The sequence below is a fragment of the Papio anubis genome, chromosome 8 (genome assembly GCF_008728515.1).
Source record: "Papio anubis isolate 15944 chromosome 8, Panubis1.0, whole genome shotgun sequence".
In the NCBI taxonomy this organism is placed as follows: domain Eukaryota; kingdom Metazoa; phylum Chordata; class Mammalia; order Primates; family Cercopithecidae; genus Papio; species Papio anubis.
In genome coordinates, this window is record NC_044983.1 from 107,968,481 (window position 1) to 107,996,415 (window position 27,935).

At 33.7% G+C, this 27,935-nt stretch overlaps 1 protein-coding gene across 6 annotated transcripts in view; it reads right to left on the reverse strand.

The window, feature by feature from the left end:
• CSMD3 (CUB and Sushi multiple domains 3) overlaps positions 1-27,935 on the reverse strand; it is a 1,287,556-nt gene that overhangs the window by 451,012 nt on the left and 808,609 nt on the right. For all 6 annotated transcript variants that reach the window (XM_021942876.2, XM_031650139.1, XM_031650136.1 and 3 more), the window contains 3 exons: positions 7,935-8,117; positions 3,476-3,802; positions 497-691 (listed from right to left, as the gene is read on the reverse strand). In XM_021942876.2, coding sequence (XP_021798568.2) covers positions 497-691; positions 3,476-3,802; positions 7,935-8,117 — 705 coding nt within the window. The remainder of the gene's footprint in view (positions 1-496; positions 692-3,475; positions 3,803-7,934; positions 8,118-27,935) is intronic.

Consider the following 27,935-nt stretch of genomic DNA (forward strand, 5'->3'; position numbering starts at 1 on the left):
AAAAACTGAAAAACATTAGCAAAAGATGCTTTCAAAAATCATATATTTTAAATAAATGACTGTTTTAGCATAAATGTATTTATGATAATTTTTATGATAATTGATTATTATTAACACATTTTTGAAAATTAGTGTGTACCATGAATAACTAAAATACCAAGAAAAAAATGAATGGAAACTATAAAGTGTATTAAACTATAACTTTGAAGTATACTAAAGAGGGTTTACACATGTGACCAATATTTACCATTTATTAATGTGTATCTTTTAATAAGAGCTTTTTTTAAAAGAAAGCTTCTAAAAGATTTCTAAAAATTTATTTCAATATGAAAAATTAAAAGTGTAATTTCCTGAACAACATATGTTTAATATAGAATACAAAGAAATGTTTTAAGGTAATGATTATGACAGTCCTGGTAGGATAATGTGTTTCCTGTTGCGGTTTCTTGTGCATAATGATGATGAGGTTCTACTTCTCACTCCACACTACACTTACCTCCACATTTTGGAATTGGTCCACTCCACATTACTTTTCCATCCATCAGAATACATGTAATTGTTTCTGTTCCCTGGGTTTTAATAAATCCTTCTTCACAAATTACTGAAATTGAACTTCCTAATTGAAAGTTGTCCCCAAACCGCCGTGCATTGATTGGTATTCCAGGATCAGGGCATTCATTATGTCCAAATGCTTTAGAATAATATGCAAAGAAAAATACACACATACAACATTAGCCAGAGAGAGATCTTTCTATATTTTGGGTTAAAAAAAAAAAAAAAAAAGAGAGAGAGAGAGAGATGTTTTAAAAGGTTGTGTTTATTTCTACACAAGTTTTTATTTATTTGCTTTAAATTTGAGGTTCTCCTCTGACCATACTTGTTTGCCTGTGATGTACAATAAATGTGATTTTTTAAAATACGAATTATACTCTAAAATTATAAAATTTCAAAATAGAATTATTTCTGCTTATTTCTGGAGACCATGAGACTAGCTAAGAATATGCAAATATTTCCAGTATAAGCTGGTCAGAATTTCAACTAATTAAAATGCAAAGCAATTGACCAAACCCCTTCAGAAATTTTTCTTTATTTTTGTGTATTTCCAACTGGAAATAGAGAGAGAGTGAGTTTCACAGTGAGAAATAAAGTGAAATGTCTCAATCTAGTATGAAAGTTTTACAATTTTTAAAAATAATTTTCCATGACATTTATTTTCTGCCATCTGTGAAAAGGGAAGAGAGTTAATTCTTTTGCAATTATCATGTTCTAGGCACTGTGATATGTTATTATCTCATTTAATATTTAGATGAGGAAAGTATTGCCATCTATTCAAAAGAGTAATGTTAGACTTAGGAAAAGTTAAGTCGCTTGCCTAAGGTCATAGAAATAGGACTTGATAGGATTGAAATGTGTTCCCTAGACTGGTTTTTAATTTTTTCTCAACAACCTATTGTATCTTGGGTTATCTGTCTCATATCTCTCAGGAGAACATGAGTTCTTGAGTTCAGGGCCACTATCTTATTCTACCTTGTTTCTCTCACAGTTTATATTTGGCTAAATTACAGCAAAGGGCAGGAGTATAATAAAAATGTGTTTATTTGAATTTTTCATAGATTATAGATTACATGAACAATCCAAATTTTTCTCTGTGTTCATCTGGGTGACCAATTGTATATTATAAAATTTTAATGTATTATAATATAAATGGAATAATATTTAAAGTAGCAAAGTCTAAATGTGTAAAATATATTTTATGAGATGCTTATAATTTATTATATTTATACTGCATTAGTACAGGCAGTTATTTTATATTTTCTCACTAATCATCACTTTGATGCTGGTTATAAATTGTATAATTTTACTGTCTGTTCTCCTTATTTTGAATGAAACAGTGCAAAATAATATTAAGGTAAGTTTTAGAATACATAAAATATGTTTTGTATGTATACATATTTCCAATTATTATTTTATTTTGTAATTTTAAAAACTCAATTTTAATTAAGCAGTGCGACTCTAATATAGAGTACCTGATTGACATTTTTTCAGAAAAAATGAATCTGATTAGTAAGCATTAAATAAAATAAATTTCACATTATTGATTATTTACTATAGAACAGAACCAGGAACAGGGAGAACTAGTTCCATAATACCCTGAAAAACTATCAACATTAAAGGTAATAATATTGTTTATTTAAGACAAAATAAAAATTACAGATAGATAGATGCATATACGTATCTATCTTTAGAGATGTACATAAAATATTTTTAAAAGATTCTCAGATAAAGCAGTCTTTTTATACAACAAGTTTCTATGACACACTTCACCGCTAATTTAACTTTGATAATAGGCAATTACATGTTTACAACTTACAGTTACACTATTCACCACTAGTGTCGCTTTGAAAATACAACAACTATACTTCGTTACTACCTGCCAAAGCTTAACATTGAATAGGTGAGGATGGGAGTGAGGTGTGAAATTCTTTCTATAAAGCAACAGGAAGAGCTGGAAACTAAATCCTATTATTATGTGACACTTAAATATTAACTCATCCAATTGGTCTGACACAGTGTAAAAGCTTCAAGGAAAAGCAATAAAAATTACTAGTATTCTATGGTTTCAGGTATAATATTTGCAAACAGAGGCATTAGTATGTATTATTAATCTACTAAAATTTTTTCTTTTTTATGTGATTCATCTTTTTTCTAGAATTATAAACATTTTTGCAGATAAATAATATTCAACATCTCACACAGTAACACAAAATGTCAAGATTATAGTTCAAAAATCAACTAAACAATAATGGCTAATGTTTATTATGTTTATTAAGCTTTTACTAGGTAATATGTACTTTGTGCTAAATTATTCACATGCATCACCTAATTTATTCTTTATAGCAATCCACTGTGGTTTTACTAATGTGAGTATTGTGGCTCAGTTATAAAACCTAAAACAAAACTAAGATCCAAAGGTCATTACTTCCTTTTCTATGATGCTACTGTAGTCACGTGATTTCTTCTTTGGAATTTTAATTCTATGCCATTATTAGTTGTTTAACATCTATTGGTGCATGAATATCTTCAAGGGAAACTCTATTTCTCTTTCACGTTGCATACAAATAGCAAAGTACGTGATCTATAATAGGTTTGAGTTTATGCTAAGATATAAATATGTTGGCTGATATAACAATTATAAATATATTGTCTTACATAAAAACAATATTTGAAACATATTTCCTTGATATTGGACCTCTCACAAAGAAAGAAATGTATTAATAATCATAATAATAGTAATAATAAGGAGTAAAATGTGATTGGAAATGAAGGAAGAAATGATCAACTTTGGCACAATGAGATTTACAGCTTTTACAAATTTTCTTAACTAGGAAACAAGAGAACCCACATGCATGATCACTTTTCAACTCAAATTTATAGAAATATATTATATGGGAAAAAAACAGAAACAGAAACTTACTGTTGTAAGTGATGTTAAAGCCACGTCCTGACATAGAGTGGTCAGCCTGAAATTCTAATCGCAGTATGTGACTATTACTAGTAAGATGGGAAGGCACCTCAGCCCCAGTAAAGGTTCCAAGAATTGGGGAATCTGGAGAGTCACCATCTTTCACAGCAAGGAAATCAAACTGGGATTCCAGATCAAAATCATTGAAAGAAAGATGTATCCGGCTCCCTGGATCAGAGATTATCGTCCAGATGCAATTTAAATTATTTCCATACCCTTCTGGGTAATCAGGAGAAAGAACTGTTCCCATTGGTGCAGTAAAGTTAGAGAGGCAGGGAACTGGTGAAATAGGAAGATTATAAAATATGATAAATATTCAAAAATAATATTTCACCTTATTTTCTCATATTCTACAATTATGATAATCAATTAGCAGTATAATAAGATAATATTAAATTATGTAAATTATAAAACAGAACAAAAAGGTTACCATTTTTACATATTGAAAAAGGCAACTAGTACTTTGGATAAACTTAAGGCTCTACCTTTAATGCACAAAAATATAATTGGAATAATAGCAATTTTTTGACACATATCTTGCTTATGTTAGACTGTGCAAAGTGTTCATTTCAGTGTTTAAAAAATGAAGAAATATATGGAAGTTCCCATAGAAAGGAATAAGGTTCTTGAAATGATTGAAGACAAATATTATTAAGTGGATATTAACAGAACAAGAATCCGGTGGCTCAGAAAATACTCAAGGTAGTGGTTATCAATGTGTGAGTTTCATTTCTATGGTGGCAGTGGATGCTCTGATAGTTTACCACACAAATAAAGAGATAAATTAACTTCTATAACAGACATTATTAGTGGCTAAAACCTGAAGAACAACTAAATGAGAGCTCTTGCATCACACTAAAATGAAGTCGTCTTTCTCCTCCAGTTTTTTAACTTTTAAAACATCTGATTTGAAAGTTCACATAGAACATTTAGAAAGCAGAGGAAAAATAAAGAAACAGAAAAGAAAATGATATACTACTCAAAGAAAATCAAAGTTTAAGTGTCGATATATTATCTTCCAAAGTTTTCATTACATTTTGTTTGTTTGTTTTCAGAGACAGAGTCTCATTTTGTCGCGCAGGCTGGAGTGCAATGGCGCCATCTAGGATCACTGCAACCTCCACCTTCCGGGTTCAAGCCATTCTCCCACCTCAGCTTCCCTAGTAGCTGGGATTACAGGCACGCCCGTCAAGCCCAGCTAATTTTTGTATTTTTATTAGAGATGGGGTTTCGTCATGTTGGTCAGGCTGGTCTCGAACCCCTGTCCTCAAGTGATCCACCCACCTCGGCCTCCCAAAGTGCTGGGATTACAGGCATGAGCTACCAAGGCTGGCCTTTTATTACATATTTTTTAAAAAATTGAATTTCCTATATTTTGTACTAAATTATGTTTTCCTTATACTTAATATGTGAGATTTTCAAGTCAAGTTTTTAAGCAAAATTTATAGTTATTAGTTAAAACTCTCACCCCATTAATTTTTATGGACATATGAAGATTAACTTTTCTTCTAGTGTTTGACATTTAAAATTGTATTTAAAAATTTTTGCAATATAAATAACACTGACTATATTCTTGAAGAAAGATTTTTTTGTTCATTATTTCTTTGGTATACATTTTCAAAAAAAAGTACTTAGTATGACAAAGGATATGAATTTTAGTCTCAAAACATTTTGCTAAATTTCTGATTTAAAAAGTTATTTCAACATTATTGAAAAATAATGGAAATATCAAAGAATATAACACCTGTACCAGTATAAAATATTGTGATTATTTTCCTTTTCCTCCATTGAAAAGAAAAGTGATAACTCATTGTCTTAACTTGCATTTATTGACTACTAGAGAAGTTGAAGATTTCTTACTTTTATTAGACATTTTTATTATCTTTTAAAAAATTATCTGCTCATAAATCTAATCATTTAAGATTATGATCTCTTTATAATATGCATAAAAGTTTCTCATTATTTTATTTTAATAATATTTTGGCATACATTATTTTTAATTTGAATATTGAAATAATTGTTTGCATTTCTTACAATCTTTTAGGGTCATATATTTTATTAACATTCAGACATTACACCAATATCTATTTCTTTATCTACACAAATATGAAACCACAGGTATAGCTGCATCTACCGATAGATAATCTCTCTATATAACTTTTACCATTTTATCATTCAAAAATATTTTGCACTTTAAATCTATTTTTTTCTGCATAATTTTATGAGTTAAACTAAAGCTTGCATTAATTGAATTCAGATTGCAGATGTGTTCGGCTTGATTTTTTTTTTTCTTCTGCCCCCATAAAAATTTGAAATCGCATCAAAAAATCATCATATTTCATATTTAAGGGAAAAACATCTTTTATTCTAACTTATCCTGAAAAGTTAAGGCACCCCAGTTTCCTACCACTTCCAAAATGGGTGCACACATGCTTACTCCTATTCCCTCTTCACACTCTTTCCTGCCTGGGTCCTGAAATAATTTGATCCTATAACTCCTATCTAAATTAAGGATTGGCAATCTTTTTCTGTAAAGGAGTAGGTAATAAATGCTTTGGCTTTGCAAACCATACGATCTCCTTTGCAACTATTTAATTCTGCAATTGTCGCTGGAAGGCAGCTATGCACAATCAGTAAATGAAAGTGTTTGGTTATGTTCCAGTAAAACTTTACTTAAAAATCCAGGCAGGAGGATGGATTTGGCCCACAGTCGGTTTGTCATCTCCTGATCTGAATGATCCCCACTTGGAGCAAGAGCTAACCAAAGACACCACTTTAATCTCTATTATCAGATAGATAGATGCTTATATCATACTTTAAATTCTTAATTATATCAGATGCAGTTTTTATGTAACTTCCCTTTGCCAAGTGTGTTACAATTTGTCGGTATCATACTCATAACTTAGTATGATAATTTAGCATCCACAGAAGCACTTTGCATTTACAAAATTCTTGTACCTACTCCTACCTGATTTTTACTTAGCTATATGTCAATGCAGTACGCCAAGTTCCCAGAAAAACTATGTTAGAATTTTGACTAAAATTAAAAGCAATTTCTGTATAACTCATGTATTTGATATATTAGTTTATCATTCAGGAACATGGCTTCTATCTGTATTTTGTTCCCATAAAATTTTCTTTTCTTGTATAGTTTTATAATTTTTTTGTATGAGTTATTTGAAATATATGAGGATTATTTATATGTATTTTATAACTGTTTTTTCTGAATACATTCTCTTTTAAATGTATTTTCAAGTTAGCTATTACTGGTATATAAAACATTATTAATTGCTACATTTTTATCACATATCAGGATATTAGACTTAATTTTAAAATAGTAAAAAATGCTTCCTAGTATTCAAGAATGTTTTAAAAATTGGTTTTAGTCAGCAAAATTTTCAATATTTTCACTAAATGCATTTTGGAGTCTATTAAAATGTTCTTAAAATATTTTTATTTTTGATGTGATATATTACATTAATGAATTCTCCAGTATTAAGTCAACGTTGTCCTCCTAAAAGAACACCTAGAATTAAAAACTTTCAACAAAAGTATTTTGAAGTATTACTAAGCTTTAGTAAATCGAATCAGATCCTCCTAATATGTTTTCTTCTCTTACAAGAACTTCACCAAGTGATCTTGGTTAAAGATAAGAACTAAAACAAAAAGACTCTGTGAAGGGAACCTGTGCACTTTTCCTCTTCTAGACTTCCTGAAGAGCAAACACAATATACTGTTATTAGGGAAATTTCTGCCAGATTCTAAAAATATCCACTTCATTTTAATGTAACGAAGACAGTATTTAATTGAGCCCACCAAGTACATGAATAGACAATACAAATTATACTTTTACTGTAGTTAAACTGCAATATCTTAATGTATTTGAATACACTATTTTAATCCAAGCATATTGCATATCATTAATGTTAATGAATTGTGTCCTATGCAATATAAAAAAATGTCACCTCATGCATTAGTGTTAACATCTACAAGCAAAAATAAATTAGTGCATTATACATAAAATATAAGCTTTAAATATTTTAATGTTTTTGATTGCAAATAAACTTATACTATCTTATTAAAATAAATGAGTCTATTAGAATTCATTCAGATGTATAATTTCCATAAGAAGTATGCTATCTAGAAAGTATAAAATGCCACGAAATAAAATGTTGTAAGAACACACGTAATATATATTTTGCCATTACCAAGTGAACTATGTTAACTTTATTTAAATCTGTAATAAAATTTATAATTTGGCATAAGCACACTTGTTAAAGATAGTATCACAAAGTGCTACTCATCCAAAAATAATTACACGGTTGCAGCTCTTTGCAATTAATTACAAAAGCAATTATATGCAAGGACAGGGTAACATATGCTGTCTGAGAGCAAAGCATTTGGTACTCACAGATACAGATGGGTATGTTTGCAGACCATTGGTTATTCTCTTGACAAACAATGGATTTCTCTCCAATTAATTCAAACCCAAACTGGCATTCAAACCTTAAAACATCACGATTAGAAAATCCATCGCCTTCTCTAATTCCATATAAGGGTGTACCAGGATCACCACAACTTTCTTTCTCAATTTCTGGAAAAATAGAAGATAAAAGTCACCTTCCAAGGGTTGCAGGCATATGATACCCATTATACAAGTTAGGTAGATATATGCTCTTTGTTGTGGAGATATTTCAGATCAAAAAATAAATATATTCTCCAATCTTTTTTTTTTTTTTTTTTGCCACTCTGATAGGCATGATTGGATAAATGATCTTTAGAGAATAATTAGTATATATCTTTCTTTTTGTAGATGAAGAATCTGAGGTTATCAGAGCTAATGAGGTGGCCAGAGGCCATGTACTTAACAAAAACTATGATAAGATCTCAGATTTTCTCTTTGTATGACATATACACATAAATGTACACACACCTAGACATAAATGTATATTTCCCTCAAATTCCAAAGACTTTTCTTATTCTTATAATTTCTACAGGATATAGTAAATCTTTGAATCATGACCAGGACATGAGGGAACATTCTCTGTGTCTATACTCCTACAGAAATCGATGAATACCTGTCACCTAGGATTTGTTCCTCAATCTGGTACTTGTTGGTTGAATTATTTCCCCAACTAGACCCCCCGGCCAAAATAAATCTACTCAAAGGAAGCAATCGGGTTTGAATTCCAAAATACTCAGCTATGTTCCTTAATAAATGTTTCTTGGATCAATTGAAAGAGATCGAAAAAAATATTTTAACACCATTAAAACAACCTTTGAAGTGCATCCAAAGAAACTTCAAATATCTGGGATCATCACTGTTTAACTATGAATGTTAGCAGGAAATTATTGTGGTGGTTGATTTGGCTTATAAGTCACATAAAATCTTAGTAATACAGTTGTCTTCAGACAAATAATAGTAACAAGTAAAAATAAATACAAATTTAAAAAATGTAACTTTAAGATAAAGTTATAGTCTCTCCTGACACTCCAATATCATCACATTCCTAGCTCCTCTGTTACCCACTAGCACCAATTTAACGTGTATCTTTCCAGTTCTGTTTTCAAGATGTATAATTCCATGCAGACATATCTGTTATGTAACATTATAGAAACCTAAAAATTACCTTCACAAAAACTATGCAGTATTGTTTCATGTATATCATACTTTAACTTTTATTATACTGTCAATATTATTTTCTTTCTCCGTTTTAACCAAACAATATGTTTTAGAGACACTTTTGAACATCCTTGTATGCTTAGCAGAAATCATATGTGCTTTTGATGATTTATTTAAAAAACTGGATTTGATTTTATATTTTCTTAGACTTTTTTATCTATCAGGGACATTAGTCTATAATTTTTTTCTTCTGCTCTTCCTACCTAGTTTTAATATCAAGAGAAGATACTAGTAATTTTCCACATTTTACTAGTCTTTAGGTTAATTTTTATAAGAAAAAATATTGGAGTATTGCATGGATGAGTTTGGTAGTAATGTGACTACCATTTTATGTGCCTCTAAGGTTATTTTCCTATTTAAGTGTTTTTTTGTGGTTGTTTGTTTTTTCTTTTGTTTGTTTCTTGGAAAGGGTTTTGGACCAATATTGGCAACCCATGAACCTTAGGGAAGTGACATTTTTCAAGGTTTGCTGGTAGTTTAGTCATAGCAGAATTCTGTTACAAGATTTTTTAACATCTCCATTACAAATATGCCATAATTATTTCTCACTTCTAATGCTACTAGTATTTACTTTCTGGTTTTCTTTCTTCATATTTACAAAAGGTTGTCAAATTTATTAGTCAGCTTAAAGAACCAGTGTTTGCTGTTGATAAATTCTGGCTTTTTTTTTTTTTTTTTTTTTAACAGAGTCTCTTACTCTCTCACCCAGGCTGAAGTGCAGTGGCATGATCTCGGCTCATTGTAACCTCTGCCTCCCAGGTTCAAGAGATTCTCCTGCCTCAGCTTCCTGGGACTACAGGCGCTCATGCCACCATGCCCAACTAGTTTCTGTATTTTTAGTGGAGACTGGGTTTCACGATGTTGGCCAGGCTGGTCTCGAACTCCTGAACTCAAGTCATTCACCCTCCTTGGTCTCTCTAAGCGCTGGGATTACAGGTGTGAGTCACCGTGCCTGGCAAATTCTATTGTTTTTATTTTAATTTAAACATCTTTTCTTTTTATATTTTTGGATTCCATCTTCAGTTTTCTTTTGGATTATATTGCTGCTCTTTTTTTCTGTTTTCCTGAGTTGAAATCTTAGAACTTTTTTTTAGTGTATTTTCAGTCTTTCTCATTTATTAAAAAATAAAACAAATTTAGCTCTAAATTGATATGAAGAGATTTTATTGTTCACTTGTGAGAAGTTTGTAGTTTGTGTTTTGGTTTACTTTGTAACTCATAAATAATTTCTGGGTGTTTTAAAATTTATGGGTTGAGCTATCATTTTGTTGTTGCTTTCTAACATTGTTTCTTTAGTATTCTGTATATGTATATCAAGGTCTTGCAGTGGATAAATAAATGAAATATATTCATTTCAATTTGTTATATTAATCAAGTTGAAATTATTTATGCCTTCAATGTCTACTGGCTCCAACAACTTCTTAAAGAAGCCTGTTAAAGTTCCAAGTATGAATTTGACAACACTCTTTAATAGTTGAATCAAATTCATTTCACATATTTTAAAGCATCATTCAGTTATTTAGTTTATGCAACAGTTGATCATCTTACACACTAGTTCCTCTTTATCTGCATTTTGCTTTCTGTGGTTTCAGTTACCTGAGATCAACTGTGGTCCAAAAATAGGTAAGTATAGTACAGTGAATTATTTTGAGAGAGACAGAGAGCACATTCACATAACTTTTATGACAGTATATTATTATAATTGTTCTATTTTATTTTTAATTATTGTTATCAAGCTGTGTCTAATTTACAAATTAATCTTTATTCTATCTATCTATCTATCTATCTATCTATCTATCTATCTATCTATCTATAGAAAATAATAGCCTGTATAAAGTTCAGGACCATTTGTGGTTTAAAGCACCCATTGGGGCTATTGAATCATATCCTTATGAACAAGGTGGGACTACTGTATTTACATGTGTCAGATGATGTTCTAGGTGTCTAGGATACATCAATAAATAAACAAAGATCTCTCTCTCTGAAAGCATGTATTCCATTGGAAATTTGCAAACTATAAACAATAAACAGCCCAGGCGCGGTGGCTCACGCCTGTAATCCCAGCACTTTGGGAGGCTGAGGCGGACGGATCACGGGGTCAGGAGATCGAGACCATCCTGGCTAATGCGGTGAAACCCTGTCTCTACTGAAAAAAAAAAAAAAAAAAAAATTTGCTGGGCATGGTGGTGGGAGCCTGTAGTCCCAGCTACTCAGGAGGCTGAGGCAGGAGAATGGCGTGAACCCAGGAGGCGGGGCTTGCAGTGAGCCGAGATTGCACCACTGCACTCCAGCCTGGGCAACACAGTGAGACTCTGTCTCAAAAAATAATAATAATAATAAAATAATAATAATAATAATAAACAAATAACGTCTTATTTTAGAATGTGATATACAGTTCAGTGAAAGAAAAGATTAAACAGGAAATAGTTATGTTAAAGTGCTAGGTGATTGGGGGGTGATACTATTGCTAGGTTCACAGTTTATTACTCTTATACCTTCTTCTAAAACTTGTTTCTGTTATTGAAAGAATACATCCTTCTTCATCTGAAAATGTCTTTATTTTGCCCTCACTATTGACTAATAGTGGGTAAGTTATAAAATTTTAATTCAAAATGATTTGCCCTCAGCATTTTAAAGATATTTTCCTCTAGTCTTTTATCCATCTAGTATTCCTGATAAGAAATATGATACCAAATTGATTTTAATTTTCATAATTAATCTGTCTCTTCTCCATTCTTTTAAGAGCTAGGATTCCTTCTCAGACTTGCTGTTTTTAAATATACTCATTTTTAAGTCTATTTTTTCTACTAAGTGCTCAATAGATTACTTCTGTCAAATATCTTGTAACTTTTTTTTTTTTCAATTCTAGGAAATTGTTAGCATTATTTCCTTTAAAATGTTGTTTATTATATGTCCTCATCTTTCTGAAACTTGTTCACATTGAATGTTGAAAATTAGAAATTTAGCCTTCATGTTGCTCAACCTTTCAACTTCTCATTTGTAAAGATTCCCTATTTTGCATTCTAGAAGAATTCAATAATTCCATATTTATATAAAGAATACACATATACACACATATACATTTATATATTATAAACTTCAGTTTACTAATTCACTGTTTCGTTTTATTTAATTACAAATTACCTTAAATATTGAAAAATCTTGTTGTCATTTCCTAAATATTTAATGATTTTAATCATTGTTATTTCTTATTGCTTCATAGTCTTCTTCTTTTTTTATTCATGAATACAATTTCTCCCCTTAATTTTGTGAGGGTACCTACTCTAATTATTTAAAAATATTTTCTTATTGCTCTTTTACTGTGTTTCCTTGGATTTAATGATAAGTGTATTTAAAGAGTAGCACAGTGAACTTTCTTCTAATGCAGCATATTTCAAAATTTATACAGTGAATCATAATGGTTGTTATGCCTATGATGAAAAGATGCAGGAGGAAGTAGTTTAGGGGAGAACAAAACTTATGTTTGAGCAAGAAAACACAATGATAACAACCATTTATTTTCATGTTTATTTACACTTTTTTATCTTGGGAATACCCTACAGCCTCAAAACAATTATAAATTTTATCTTTTCATTCTTAGGCATCATTATATATATATATATATATATATATATATATATTTTTTTTTTTTTTTGAGACGGAGTCTCGCACTGTGTCACCCAGGCTGGAGTGCAGTGGCGCGATCTCGGCTCACTGCAAGCTCCGCCTCCCAGGTTCAGGCCATTCTCCTGCCTCAGCCTCCGAGTAGCTGGGACTACAGGCGCCCGCCACCACGCCCGGCTAGTTTTTTTTTTTTGTATTTTTAGTAGAGACGGGGTTTCACCATGTTAGCCAGGATGGTCTCGATCTCCTGACCTCGTGATCCGCCCCCCTCGGCCTCCCAAAGTGCTGGGATTACAGGCTTGAGCCACCGCGCCCGGCCAGGCATCATTATATTTTTAAATACACTTTCTATTATCTTTGGGTTTTTGTTGAGAGTGAGTGTTAATCTATTTGAAACCACATTTTTTTCTTTGCTCCATTAATACAACATTCTTTAAAATTAAGAATATGTTTTAAATGTAATGAAGCTGTAAATACTCTCTAACATAGACTGGAAACAATACACAGTAAGTAAAGTAAACACGCACCTATTATGTACCACTGCTTTTGGATTTTTTTCCTGTGCAGCAGTGATACGGTTAGGCTTTGTCTCTCCACCCAAATCTCGTAAATTGAGATTTGTATAAAGTCTTAATCACCATGCTATTGTGGAAGACTTTTCATTCACTAGTTATTCATTTATAAAACTTTTACTTAGTTTCTAATATTTATAAAAAATAAAATAAGGTACTAAGGATATAAAGACAAATAAAATGTAGCCCCTGTTCTTAACTGAAGGCACAAAGGAGGTATTAGCTAAGTCTCCTTGGAGTTGGAGATTGGAAAAGAGGTAAAGACTACACAGAAGAGGTAACCCTGAAGTTATTTTCAGAGTTAACTCACTGAGTAGACTAAAAAAGACAAAAGAAGGAAAAAGTATCCCAAATAGAGAGAACAGTATCAGAAAAGGTATAAAGCCTTTTTCTTCCCTTTTCTTTCAAAGTGCAATGGGTAGAGTTAGGTGGCAGTGACGGTGGCACCAGAGGTTGAGGAGATGGCAGGGTCAAGTAGGTGGTATCATGGATGAGGGCCAGAGAAGTAGACGTGAGGCTAAAAAGGCAGCTGGTAAGGTTGGGAGGTTAAGTAGATATGAAGAAGGGTGAGAATCAGAAACATTGACGGTAAGGATAGACAGACTTCTCACTATCAAAAAGAGCATTTACAAATGTAGAAAGAGAAAAGACTACAAAGAATCCTAAGAGGTTAAAATGAAATGTTAAAAAATGGTGTGAACTCAAGTTTAAAATATGAATATAACTAGATATGAATGGGTGCATATACATACATATGTCATGCATACACATATATGTACATATATATGTGCACATATTTTCTAGCCACATCCACTGAGAGTCCTAAAAGCAATAAAGCTCTATAGAAACAAGTACATCAAGTACCCAGATGTTGGTGTCTACATACCATTCTTCACTAAAGGAAACCGGGGAGGCTGATTTTAGGCGATGGACAAGGAAAAGGATAAGTGAGGCTGGAATACCCTGTTGTGCCAGAAAAGCGGAGTGTACTTAAAGAATGATGATGGGGACATATCAAAAGGACATAGAGGCCAGTTTGAAGAAGCTCCACTGGCTATTCTGGTGCAATTTAACCATCAAACAATGATAATGGCAGAGTACAACACATTGAATAAAATTTGAATGCATTCATTCCTATTGATATAAATAAATAAATGGGACAAAGGGAAAACATTTTCTCCATATAGAGGGACAGTTAATAAATACCGAATAAGTGGGGAAAAAAAAGAAAACTAATATTTGGCAACCATCACAGTGGTTGTGGATTCTTGGCTGGATGTTTGATAAAAAATAAGATATTACCTCTCTTGTGAAATACATATAAATCACAAAGGTGAAATTGGTGATGTTCTCATGAAAAATCCTGGAAGAAACCCATTTTACTAGGTGATCAATGACCACATAGGGCATATATTGGGATATATTGACATTGTTTGCATCCTGGTGTGATGTACTGAGAGGACAAGCATCATTTTTGTGGTACCCCTGTCAAGAATGTGTGGCCTATGTCTGGGTATGGGAAAAGATTGTATGGAACTAGATTGAGGGATATATCACAAAATAAAAGAGCTATCAAGGTCATAACAGATAGGGAAACATTGAGGAACTCATCCAGATTGAAGGAAATTAAAGAGACATGACAACAATGCAATGCAGGTTCTTGAGTTGAATCCTGGACAAGAAATGAAAAACATACATGTATGTGTGTGCTCACGTGCTCACATGCATGTGTGTGTGTAGTTAGTGAAATTTGGATGGGGTTTATTAATTTGTTTGGAAGCATTTTATTAATGTTGATTTTCTAACTTGTATGGTTGTTTTGTGGTTACATAAAGGAGTTTTTTGTTTTGGGGCAATTCAAACTGAATATTTGGGAGTGATGGGCTATTATGTTTGCAACTTGTTCTCAAATCATTCCATAGTGGTTTTAAAACACGTCTGCAAATTCTTTGATGCTTCTATCAAAAGGTAGAGTTGGTCGGGCGTGGTGGCTCATGCCTGTAATCCCAGCACTTTGATAGGCCAAGGCAGGTGGATCACCTGAGGTCAGGAGGTTGAGAGCAGCCTGGCCAACATGGAGAAACCCCGTTTCTACTAAAAATACAAAACTTAGCCGGGCATGGTGGCAGGAGCCTGTAATTCCAGCTACTTGGGAGGCTGAGGCTGGAAAATCGCTTGAACCCAGGAGGCAGAGGTTGTAATGAGTAGAGATCGTGTCACTACATGCCAGCCTGGGCAACAAGAGCAGACCTCCATCTCAAAAACAAACAAACAAACAAAAGCAAAAAAACAAAAGGTAAAGTCAAATTCCCCCCTTTTTGATTATTAGCCAGTATTTTTGCCTGGATTTTAATGAAGAGAATATGACAGAAGTGACACTCATGATCACTTCGATTGGCTCCTCTTCTAATGTTACCAGTTGCCTCAGACTCATGAAGGCTTAAGGACAGAACAACCATGGTAACAGTTGCCTTTTTCTTGTCAATTGCAACATAAACTATAGCAGCTCCAGTACCCAGATTTGACTCCACAGGAACACAGGAATCTTCCCACAGCGGTGGATAACAGCATCAAATTGTGGATAATTTAAAGCCTGAGAGATGAAATTTGACCATCAAGAAGTAAGAGAAGAGATAGGAAGGAGACCGGTAGATAAATTGTTAACCCTTCCTCTCCCAAAACAGGTGGTTCTAAATCACAACTGGTCCACATGGCTCACATAATTAAACATTCAGCTGAGTAATGTACCACCTTATATTTGATTCTCCAATTACTCTGTTTATATAATTTTCCTCCTCTTTCTTGCTGTCTTAGAAATACACCTCCCAAGCTCCTCAATAAAGTATTAGTTTATAATCTTTGCTTCAACTATGTTTTCTAGGGAATCAAAGCTAAGACAAGTGAGTGACCACTGGCAAACAAATTGGTAGACACGGTAGGGGATTAGAGTACCTTAAGATTGAAACACGGATGTAATTTCCAGGAAGATAAGAATATTAGCTGACATTATTGATTATTTTTGAAAAGGGGATTGCTGAATACTATAATCATTTTAACTCATGTAATTTTTATTGAAATGCTATTAGCCAGTCACCATTATTTCCCATTAATGGATGGAAAAAAAAAAAAAAAAAAGAAGTTTGGAGAAGCTGACCACAGTTATATATGCAGAAATAGCTCAACTGAGATTCTACCCAACATCTACCTGATTTCAATGCCCACACTCTTTTCTATTGTCCCATGATAATCGAGAGAAAGAATGGAATGAGACATTGTAAGCTAGGTGCTGGGAAAAATGAGGGAAAGGAAAGGATTCCCTGAGTCCAGTGTTGAAAGGGAAAGAATGGTCATATTAATTTTAGGAAACTTTTTTGTCTCTACTCCTTTGGCCCACTAGTTCCACCCTTGCACACTCTGAAGGTAATTTGGGAACTATTTAGATCTCTTCAACTTCCTTACCATAGAGGGCCCTTCATGATCTCAGCCTTTCCTACCTCTCCAGTCCTGTCTGCCATCATTTTCTCATAAGTAACCTAAGGGTCAGACATGTTGAAGTACTTGTCTTTCCCTTTCAGCCTCTGTGCCCTGAGGCATGACATCTTCTCTGCCTGAAAAGAAGGCATTCTCTGAGTGGATAAAACATGAAGAAATTCCTAATTATTTCTTACGGTCAAACTATACATCCTCCATAATGAGTGCCCTGAGCTTGTGAGCACTGTTAATTGCTCTTTTCTTTGGGCTTCTATAGGCCTTGGACATACCTATATTGGTCCAAGTATTTTATTATAATTATTGATTTACTCATCTTTTTATTTATTTTTTTTTACTTTGTATCCCAAGTGTCTAAACACTTACATATAATTTATGTATCACACGGTTCTAAGCTGTTACATTTAATCCTGACACAGACCCATGAGGACCCCAAAAGTTAAAGGATTTGTCTAAAGACACACAAATTGTAAGTGGCAGAGCTGGCTTTTGAATACAGTCAGTGTGATTCTAGGATATGAGTTCTTAAGCACTATACCCTCTCTCAGAGCCTAATATTCAAGAAACAGTTGTGGAATGTATAAAGAAGGAAGGAAGGAAGGCAATCAAGAACATATAAAAGTATATGGTCCTCTTAATAAACAATATAAGCAATCACAAAATCTCATAGTTAGAGAAAATCATAGGGTGATACATATTTCAGCTATGTCTTTTGAATGATTTAAATTGTATAGTTGTCTTGAAATTTAAAGATATGAGTGTTGGATATCTTCTGTTTACCCACGAAAGCCATTCTGTCCCTTCTCTGCTCAGGTTTTGCACTTCTTTCCCACTTCCAGGTAAACTCTGATCCACATGGTCCCACGATAGCCAGGACCCTGTGCTATCAGGCTTTCTGTGGGTAAGAGAACAGAGTTATCAGGCAGCGAGCAGGACTTTGGTAGGACAGTGGGGTGAGGAAGTCAGGAGGAGAGTGAATTAGGGTATTTCCCCCAGTTCCTTCTTTGCCTGATCGCTATGTGATGGCTGTGTCCCATTAGTGAAAACCACACTTAGGTATGGCAGCCCACTCCATACCGCTGTCCTCCAAGCTGTGGTTATCATTCCTGAAGCTACTAGTGGCTCCCTGCTGTCAATAGCCAGAGATATGGTACAATCCTTTGTTAGTTTCCTTAAGCTCTACCCCCACACACCCAGTATGAATGTGCCATTTGTTTCCTGCAGGGTTTTTTACTGATACAATATAACTTACTATTGAAATATCAATTCAACACACACAAAAATTTAGTTTGCATCCTACTGGTACTTGATTTTGTGATAATAATTATGTATTTCAGAATAGAAAATGAGGTTGGAATTTCTTTAATACATGTGGCCTCCACTGTCAGCTCAATATCTGTGCATCATCCACAACTAAATGGAAGAAACAAAGGGAGGATCCATCCCCAGGGTCAGAGGTTAGCACCCATAGAGAGTAGCACATGATTCTGCTCTTTTCTTTTTCTTCCCTGCTGTGCAGGCAAAGAAATCAGAAGCAGGGGAAGAGGTGCTGAAATAAATTAGAATGGGAGGTCAGAGGAAATAAAAGCAGAGCAGTCAGAATGCTCTCATGCAGTGAATTCAGAGCAATATTGGAAATATAAGTTTAAATGGCAGTGGCTAAAATTTGTAGAAACAGGACTTTTTCAACACTTTTCAAAGTGACCAAGTAACTTTGATCCTTGATGGCTAAAGTAATAAACCCTAATTTTAAATTCAATCAGATTTCCAGCTAAAGAGTAACATCTGGCCTTAAAGTGACATAGAACTACTCATTGATCAATCTCTGACTTGACAACAGTTGACACTATAATTCAAATACTTCACAGAGAAACTGTGTAGGTTAAAAGAAAGTGATCTGTAAAACTTGCAGTTTTGCTGATTCTTAATGTTAAGAAGCCTTTTGGGAATCTCATTAGCTCAACAACGGGTTTACAAAAAGGTTGTGAAATATAGAATCATGCAGCTAGAAAAGACCTTGTGAGTTAAACCATGTCTCACCTTCAAGCATCTCAGACAAACGAGACTATAGTCAATATTTAGAGAGGTTTTGAGGAGGAAATCTATAACTGCCCACAGAAAGCATTAAAAGACTTATTTACAATAATAAATAAATGTGTGAAGTGTTTTACAATCTTAATGTAAACACTGACATTTAAAATGCCTCAGATTGGGTACAACAATTTAATAAAAATATGCAAAATTTAGAATAGCAGCAAGTATGCCCTGGGACAAGGGTTTCCATTTTACACAGAGCTAATATATAACATCTGCAGCTAGTAGTTAAATCATGCACTCTTTTGAGATACAGCAAATAGAGACACTCTAAAAAATACATATTTAATTATCTCTCTCTCTCTTTCTCTCTCTCTTTTTTAGAAACAGGCTCTCACTATGTTGCTCAGACTTGGTTTCAAACTCCTCACCTCAATGATCCCCCCACCTCAACTCCTAAGTAGCTGGGATTACAGGCACGAACCACCAAGCCCAACAAGAATACTTCAATATGTTTAACAGAAATCGGAACTCTTTAACTGTGATAAAAACTATGCTTTCCTTTGACTCTAAATATAAAGTTACTTGAAATACCATTAATGTGAAGTTGTTTTTATGGTTGTACTGAGTATTTATGACAAGCCATTTATATCGTCAACTCAGTTCTTAGATCGCAAATTTACAGGATGGCTAGAGGAACTGCACAAAATGTCTGTGGACAGACAAGGAGTTGGCCAGTCTTCATAGGTATGGGATCTATGCATTTGGATTATGTAGCATTTTGCTGCAACCCAATGATTATCAGAAATTTTTCTGGCTGTGAGTTTCCGGGGGTTTTATGCAAGACTCTGCTTAATAGTAGCTCCATCCTCTCTCTCTCACTCTGTCTCTCTCTGTGTTTCTCTCTCTCTCTCAAGAGAACACATTGAAATACAAGAGTGTGCGATTAAGCTTATTTTTATGGATAAGACTAATTGTTCTCTAGCTTAATTAAAATGAAATACATAATTTACAAATGTAGGTACTTCAAACATTATTTATTAGTAGTAATATATTTCCTGAAACCTCATAACACTTTGAAATGCTCCACAATGTGACAATTCCAAAATCAAGAACCAATGCTCTAATGTAATAGCTCCCTAGCTTATAAATTTATTTCATGTCCAAAACAAGTTAATGGGATATAGTGGGAATGAATTTTAAAAATCCACACTTCTTGATGATTATAAGTGGTTTAGTTAAGGAAATGTTAAGGCTAGTCTCATCAACTTTAATGTATGATCAGTTCACTTCAGTTCAATATTTACAGAGCATATACTGTGTACAAAGAACTGGGGTAGGAACTATGGCTGCTGAAGTAGTTCAAGACATGCTACCCCAAAATATTATTTATTTTGAGATGAAGGCACTTGAGAAACAGCAGATACAGAACTTTCTGACCTCCTCTCTTTTACCTAAAAACAAGCCAAGAAATTTCCCATGAGAAAGATATCCTAGGAAGAAAAGAACATCTTTATCACCAGAGACTGGAAATCAACACTGAAATGAATCTGCACAACAAACTTGCTAAAATAATCCCTACCTTTGACTAGTGTTCTCCAGTATATCTTAATCACTTCCCCATAAGTTAATGCCCCAGCCCAAACCCCTTGTCTTCTCATTTCTTCACAAATTTATTATTTCTTTGTCCAAAAAATATATAAGCTTTCTGCTCTGGTCACTTCTTTGGATCTTCATTTCTTGAGGACTCTCATGCACATGGAAAATTTTTATAAAACTTACCTACTTTTTCTCCTGTTAATCTATCTCTTGTCAGTTTCTTAGGCCTAGTCAGATACCCTAAAAGGGTAGAGGAGAAATTTTTCCTCCCCTGTATCACAAAGAAGATACATACCATAATCTCTGCCCTTAAAAAATACACAGTCTATAAGAGCTGCCAAATAGGTAAATAGGTGTATTCAGAATATATTTTAAAATTCTCTGGCACACATTTTTCAAGGTAAAAAATGTGCTATACTCTGGTCAACACCTTTGCTACAAAACGTACATGTTTTAAAACTCTGAGATGATTTCAAAAGTTTAGTGCATTTCTTATGTATTCTGACTTACTGGGTATGTTATAGTTTAGACTATTAAAGATGAAACATGAAGCGATAAGGGAATCCTCCTTGGCTTGCCTTGAGGTAGCATTTAAAAAAAAACAAACAAAAAAAAACTTAGCCCATTGTTTGTATACTTAAAGTTCTTCAAAGGAACTCCTTGACGTTTGTCCTCAGTTTGGGACTTGGTACTATCTGCGACAAATGGACAATGTAACAGTCTACTTGAGGAAAGAAAATTCAGATATATGCTCAAGGGCACTTTCAATGTAAAAATCCCAAATCAGTAGATTCCATCATCCAGTGAGTCAGCTAATTATAGCTTCATTATCAATTTTTCAGATATTCTGACCTTTCTTGTTCACACATTCATTCATTCATCTACTCATTCAAGTATCTAACATCATTCAAAAAAACTCTTGAAATTGTACTACGTTCTGAATGTTGGGACTACAGAGGTGAATAAGACAATTTATTATTGCCTACTAAGAAGACAAGCATACAAATACATAAAAAGTCTAATAAATAATGTAAGTTTATCATAAAATGTATTGGGATCATGGAGAAAAAAAATAAACAGTTCTGCTAAGAAGTAGAAAGACAAAAAAGATTATAACAGAAAGATGAACTAAGATGTGCAAGATTTGCATGGATGTGTTTATATCGGCGGTGATGTAGAGGTAGCTCATGACTTTTTAGGTATGGAGAGAAGTTTGACCAAGGAATGGTAGTGTGAACAGAAGAGCACATTTGGAAAAATTCAGCCGCTCAGTAGAGCTAGAGTTCAGATGCAGGGAGGGTTATGTAAGACATGAGATTAGAGAGATGTGGGGCTACTCTTGTGTGCAACGTTAAGGGCCTTTGATTTTATTTTAAGAAGAGAAAACCATTCTGTTTGTGCACACCAAATACTCCATACCTAGCAACTGTCACACTATTATCATGTGAAATGAACTAAACTTGATATAGAGTCAATTAAAGAGACATGACACTTCTTTCTTAGGAGTTTATAATCTAATAATGGAGCAGTAAAATGAAAGTATTGGGAACCATTTCTTTTTATAAAAAGATTCAACATAGCATTGTTCACTTGCAACCTCACTTAACCTGTCTATTTTTTGAACATTTTCCTTTGAAGTACTTTGAATGAAAGAACAAAGTGGAATATAGATTTTTGTCTAAATCCTATAGCTACCTGTTTAAAAGAGTTTGCAAGCAGGGATAGATCAATATTTTTTGAACTATAATAGCAATAAAAGTAAATGGATTTTTCTTTTGAAAGAACCTTAACTGCATACAGCCCAACAGCCACCATCAAAAACTTTGAAACATTATTGCTCTTACTGTATCTACTAGATGGTAAATGGACTTCAAATTATCTGGAAATATAACTTTTTATATCTATAAAGCAAGTAAGAAGGATCAACCACTCTTACTTATTTTTATGAAAGACTACATTAAGAAAAGTCAGCCGGGCGCCCTGGCTCACGCCTGTAATCCCAGCACTTTGGGGCCGAGACCGGCCGATCACGAGGTCAAGAGACCGAGACCATCCTGGCTAATGCGGAGAAACCCCGTCTCTACTTAAAACACACACATACACACACACACACACACACACACACACACACACACACACACACACAAACCTAGCGGGGCATGGTGGCGGGCGCCTGTAGTCCCAGCTACTCCGGAGACTGAGGCAGGAGAATGGGGTGAACCCGGGAGGCAGAGGTTGCAGTGAGCCGAGATCGCGCCACTGCACTCCAGCCTGGGAGACAGAGACTCCGTCTCCCGTCTCAAAAAAAAAAAAAAAAAAAAAAAGAAAGAAAGAAAAGAAAAGTCACAGTGAAACAAGTGAGCAGAAGATGCCTTTTGCTTTAAAACTAATCATGTTGATACTGTGTTAGCCCTTTATAAAATTAAAGGGCTATCAGCACAACCTCTTTCAATCTAATAAACCATTATTGAGACTGCATCTGTGCTGAGCTAATTACTGGAGGGGATGGTGGTGGTGCTGGGGGCTGGTTCCTAGATGAATGGGACTAGGTATTTTCTCAAGGAAATAAATACAACGTAAAACAGGCAATTTGGAAAATTGGTGATGGGTATAGAAACAACAATATAATACTAGGTCTTTGGAGCTGATTTCTTTCCTCAACCTTTGAGGGCTGTTTTGAAAACTACTTCTCTATTGTGTTTGTCTATCTTTCAGGCTCCTAGGGCTCAGTGTCCAGGAAAAATTTATTCTCAAAAGAGAATCCTAAATCAATCATCTTTAGTTTGAACTTGAATTAACATGTAACTTCTTACTATTATCTGCATTTTAACTCTTATAAATTCTAGAAAGAACCCTATAATTTTAAAAGAATATTAAGTTGTATTTGGGATATACTGTTTGGAGACTGAAAAATACATTTCAAAAGTCAGATGTTTGGGCTTATTTATTTAACAACAGGACATGTCAGACATAGTCTGCACATAGGCTGTAAAGTTTAAAAAGTTGACCAAGATAAAAATTCCATATATAAAGAAAATTATTAGTTATATGATATAGATATACAATTAATTTAAATGTAAGGCAATATGACACAAATGATTGTTATTTATTCAAGGTGTTTTAGAAATTCAGAGGGAGAAAAAGTTATTTTCATGTGAAACTAGGTGAGAATAGGGACAATTATAGGAGGCTGCTTCAAGGAAGTTAAATTTCATATGGTCCCTAATGAATGAAAAGGACTTTTGTATATGGAATTTAGTAATTATAGTACAGAAGAAGAAGGAGGCACATCAAAGTTTGAAAGGAAAAAGCTTTCAAGACATAAGTGGAAAAGTAAATTATACCCAGGTGGTAGAGAATTTCTTACATCTGGTTATAATGGAGTTAATTGTGTAAGAATGGAAAAGACATTAGCAATTTTAGAATAAATAAGAAACAAAACTAAAGCTAATTTTAAATCTATGAGAAGGGCAGATTCAAGAAAGGAACTGGGGTTAGTTTTGGAATAATTAAAGGAGCACAAAATAAAGGATATTAGAGTGGGGACCAAAACACGGTAACAGACATGATAAAATTTGCAACATGTTTGAAGTGGGAAGTGTAGAAGGAAGACTAAAGGTTAAAAATAATGTAAAAATATATTGCAAAGTAAACAAGTTTTATGGGTTGTTAGGGTGATTATTATTATTTTTTTTAATCTGAAGGACTGAATATATTTTGGAAAACCACCACACCATACAGGACAATAGAGCAAAAACACCTACATAAAAAAAATCCAGGGAACCAAACCACAACCTCTGCAACAATAGAGAGCAAAAAAGGTCAGACTTGGTCAATGACAGCAAACTTTTTTCATGTTTCTTTCCACTTCCAACTTAGGATCAATCAAGAAAGCCAAATGTGCTGCTGAGACTACCCTGGTAGCTAGCTTATCTTCAGCTTCCCCACACCAACAACCTCCAACCAAAGCATAACTGAATCCTTCCTTTTTTATTAACTAATGAAGTTTTCTCATTCTCCTGACTGCCTTTAAGTCTCTGCCAAAGACAAGTGATGGTGGCTGGCTCCCTTGCTACAGAAAGCTCTGAATAAGTAGCCTTGATTTATTCCCATTTGCATGGTCTTCATGTATTTCCAACAACCCCAGTTCATATACACATGCCAACAAACACAAACAAAAATAAATAACTGCGAAATATGTTTCATAGTAAAATACATATCCCCATAGATGTATTATAAGTAATGTCTTCTGAAATTTTCTATTCCATTGCATAAAAAAGTAAATGTTGGCCCCAAATCACTAAAATTATTTAATGGCCCATTAACCAGTATGACTTTTATATTGAAAAATAGTTGTGTACATGTATATTTTAAAGCTTATTTGACCCCACAGTCATCTGTTCACTGAGTATCTCTTAAGACTTGTTTCCTTAGGACACCCTTGGGGAAGGCTAAATTTGAATAGAGGTTACTAGAAGAATAGAGATGTGATTGACAATCAGAATAAACACTTGGGTTTTAATGAAAGGTATTTAGCTCAATTTAAATCACATTGATTAAGAAATTGCAATTCAGAGAAACAGAAAAAAATACTAAAATTGAGAAAGAAAAGAGTTTTATAAAATTCTAGTCCTTTCTGAAGCTTATTTAAAGGTCATTTAGTTTAACTTTCCTCTCAACCAACAATTTTGTTTTCCTATTCTAGTATCTATTATTAAAATGGGACTGCTGCTTTAGGCAGAGTAAATATAAACAAAGACTAAACCCCTGTCTATTAGAAAGGGAAGGGACAGTGTAAGGGCAAGCACAAAATAAAAAGAGGCTTAATTTTTTAGGGTTAGGGTTAGGGTTAGTGTTAGGATCGAAATGAGAGGAGACTCCCGTTGAAAATAAGAGAAGAGAGACTCCTTTTCACCTCCCTTTATCTCAGATCCCTCACTTTAGAAAAATTGTAATTGTCAGATTTTTCTTTTTCAAGTATATGTAATTTTTAAAATACTAAATAAGCCCTTTGCTATTCTCAAAATTTAAAAATTCTTCCTTAAGGACCTGTAAGCCATTTCTTTGGAATATAACCATCTAGGAAGAGAGCACTGTAATCTCCCAGTTTCTGTGAAAAGGTAGGAGTCCAACATATGCCAAGTTGCAAAACTACCTCCTGCCATAAAGATATGTTGTTGTTTTTTTTTTCTTCAGAAAAAGCCAATTTATTTTTTCTTTGAATAAAGCCAACACAGATGGTCACCCCAATTATAGGTGAGTTTAAGATAAACTATGAGTGACAAACAGTGGTGTCAAGTTCTTTTACTTGAGAACAAGCTACCTTTTCTTGTGAGAACATGTGTCTAATGACGTTATATCTGCTTGGCTATTTAAAAGGCTAACGCGTCTTTCTGGCTTTTCAATCTCTTTAGCAGATTGCCTAAGATGCACATCTTGTTCTCGTTTAATGCTTATTCAATAATAAAAATAGTTTTCTTTCTATACTGCTTTTGTGGAGAGGCTTTCGGTGCTGGCCAATTATGTTTTTAATCACGTTAACCCAACACCAGTCACATACAGAAATTACAACTTTTTTTTTTTTTTTTTCTTAGTGGAAAAAGCTTGTATTTATTAACATTTGGTTTTGTTTTTGTATTAAGGTTTGGAGTAAAAAGAATTGGGTATGGGGGAAAGACAAAGAAAGTCTTGAAAAAGATGTAGTGGCCCAAGTGTGAAGGGAAGCAAAGTCTAAAAAATCTCTTGCTTCATGAGTATTTATACTTTACACACATTTTAAAAAATCATAATTTCTTGCTTAGGGTGGGTAGAGCAGAAGTCTTTATACTGTGATACATACTAGATAAGCATAAATTCCCATAAGACTTCTGTTGAGAGATTTTGACAAAAGCTTTGTACTTTGTAAGAGGTATTGCATATTTCTGCTTCCCTTTCTGGGACTCCTGTCATTTGCTGCTCCAAGGATAAGAGACCCTGGAGTAGACCTGAATTAGAACCACTTTCTGGAGCCAAAGTCCAGCCAGCCAACAGGCTAAAGGAGAGCCCCACAGGCCGGCTCACTACATCAAACTAATTGCTGTTGATTCACAGAAAAAAAGAGCAATAAATAAATACTTCTTATTTTATAATAGAGTGGATATTTTAGCAGCATTATTGCAAAGATAGTAACTGATATAAGTGCTTACAAATGAAGATAGCCTAACAATAGATACATCTTAATTAAGTAAATGGTGAAAGGCTTTAAGGTACTTATAATCTCTATTTTCACGAGAAGAAAAAAATTTTATCAGGGTAATTTCTGACCTCATGAGGAGATTTTCCTTGAAAAAAAAATAATAATAGGCCAGAAGGCCCAAAATGAAGACAGAGGCACCATTAAAAAAAGGACATTGCGATTTATACAAAATAAAGGCTGTAAAGAAGAAGGAGGAGAAAACATAATATGACAGGAAAAGGTAGGAAGAGTTGAACTAGTTCTGTGGATTGTTGAGTCTTTAAGAAGTAAAAATTTCTATTTTCATGTGCCTAACACCAAGCAAAATAACTGGCATCTAATATGTTATTTTATCTTTTTTATATTCATGAATCATGAGGGAAATCAGAGGTAGAAATATTGGAACTCAAAGCTAGGCTTCATTAAAACCCACAGTCTACCCTGATTAGTTATAACTGGACTAATTCCAAAAAGAGTAATCTGGATTTTTGAATTGTCATTATAATTGATTTTCTGAGAACCTTTCTAAACAAAAATACAATTTGTATATCAATATCATTGTTATTTATGTATTTATTTATGTATTTATGTGTTTATTTATTTACTTTTTTAGAGTCACAGTCTTCTTTGTCACCCAGGCTGGAGTGCAGTGGCCAGATAATGGCTCACTGCAGCTGACTGAGGCCTCCAATTCTTGGGCTCAAATATAATCCTGCCTCAGCTTCCTGAGTATCTGGGACTACAGGAGCATTACACCATGCCTGGATATTTTATTTTTATTTGTTTTTATTTTTTGTAGAGACAGGGTCTTGTTATGTTGCCCAGGCTGGTCTTAAAATTATGACCTCAAGTAATCCTCCCACCTCAGCTTCCTGAGTAGCTGAGACTACAGGTGCGCACCACCATGCCCAACTAAATATTAAAATGTTATCTAGAGATGGAATCTTGCTTTGTTGTCCAGGCTGATCTTGAACTTCTAGACTTAAGCCATCCTCCTCCCTCAGTTTCTTAACTTGCTGATATTACAGGTGTGAGCCACCATGTCTGGACTATTTTTATTTATTTTGATAATTACTTACTTCTAGAACATATCAAGGTGTTCTAGAAGAGCCTTACTTAGGGCACTATGCCTAACTATTAAACTACTGGTGGTATGTGAACCTTTGTTGGCTTGGAGCCATTATGTTTATGGCCTGA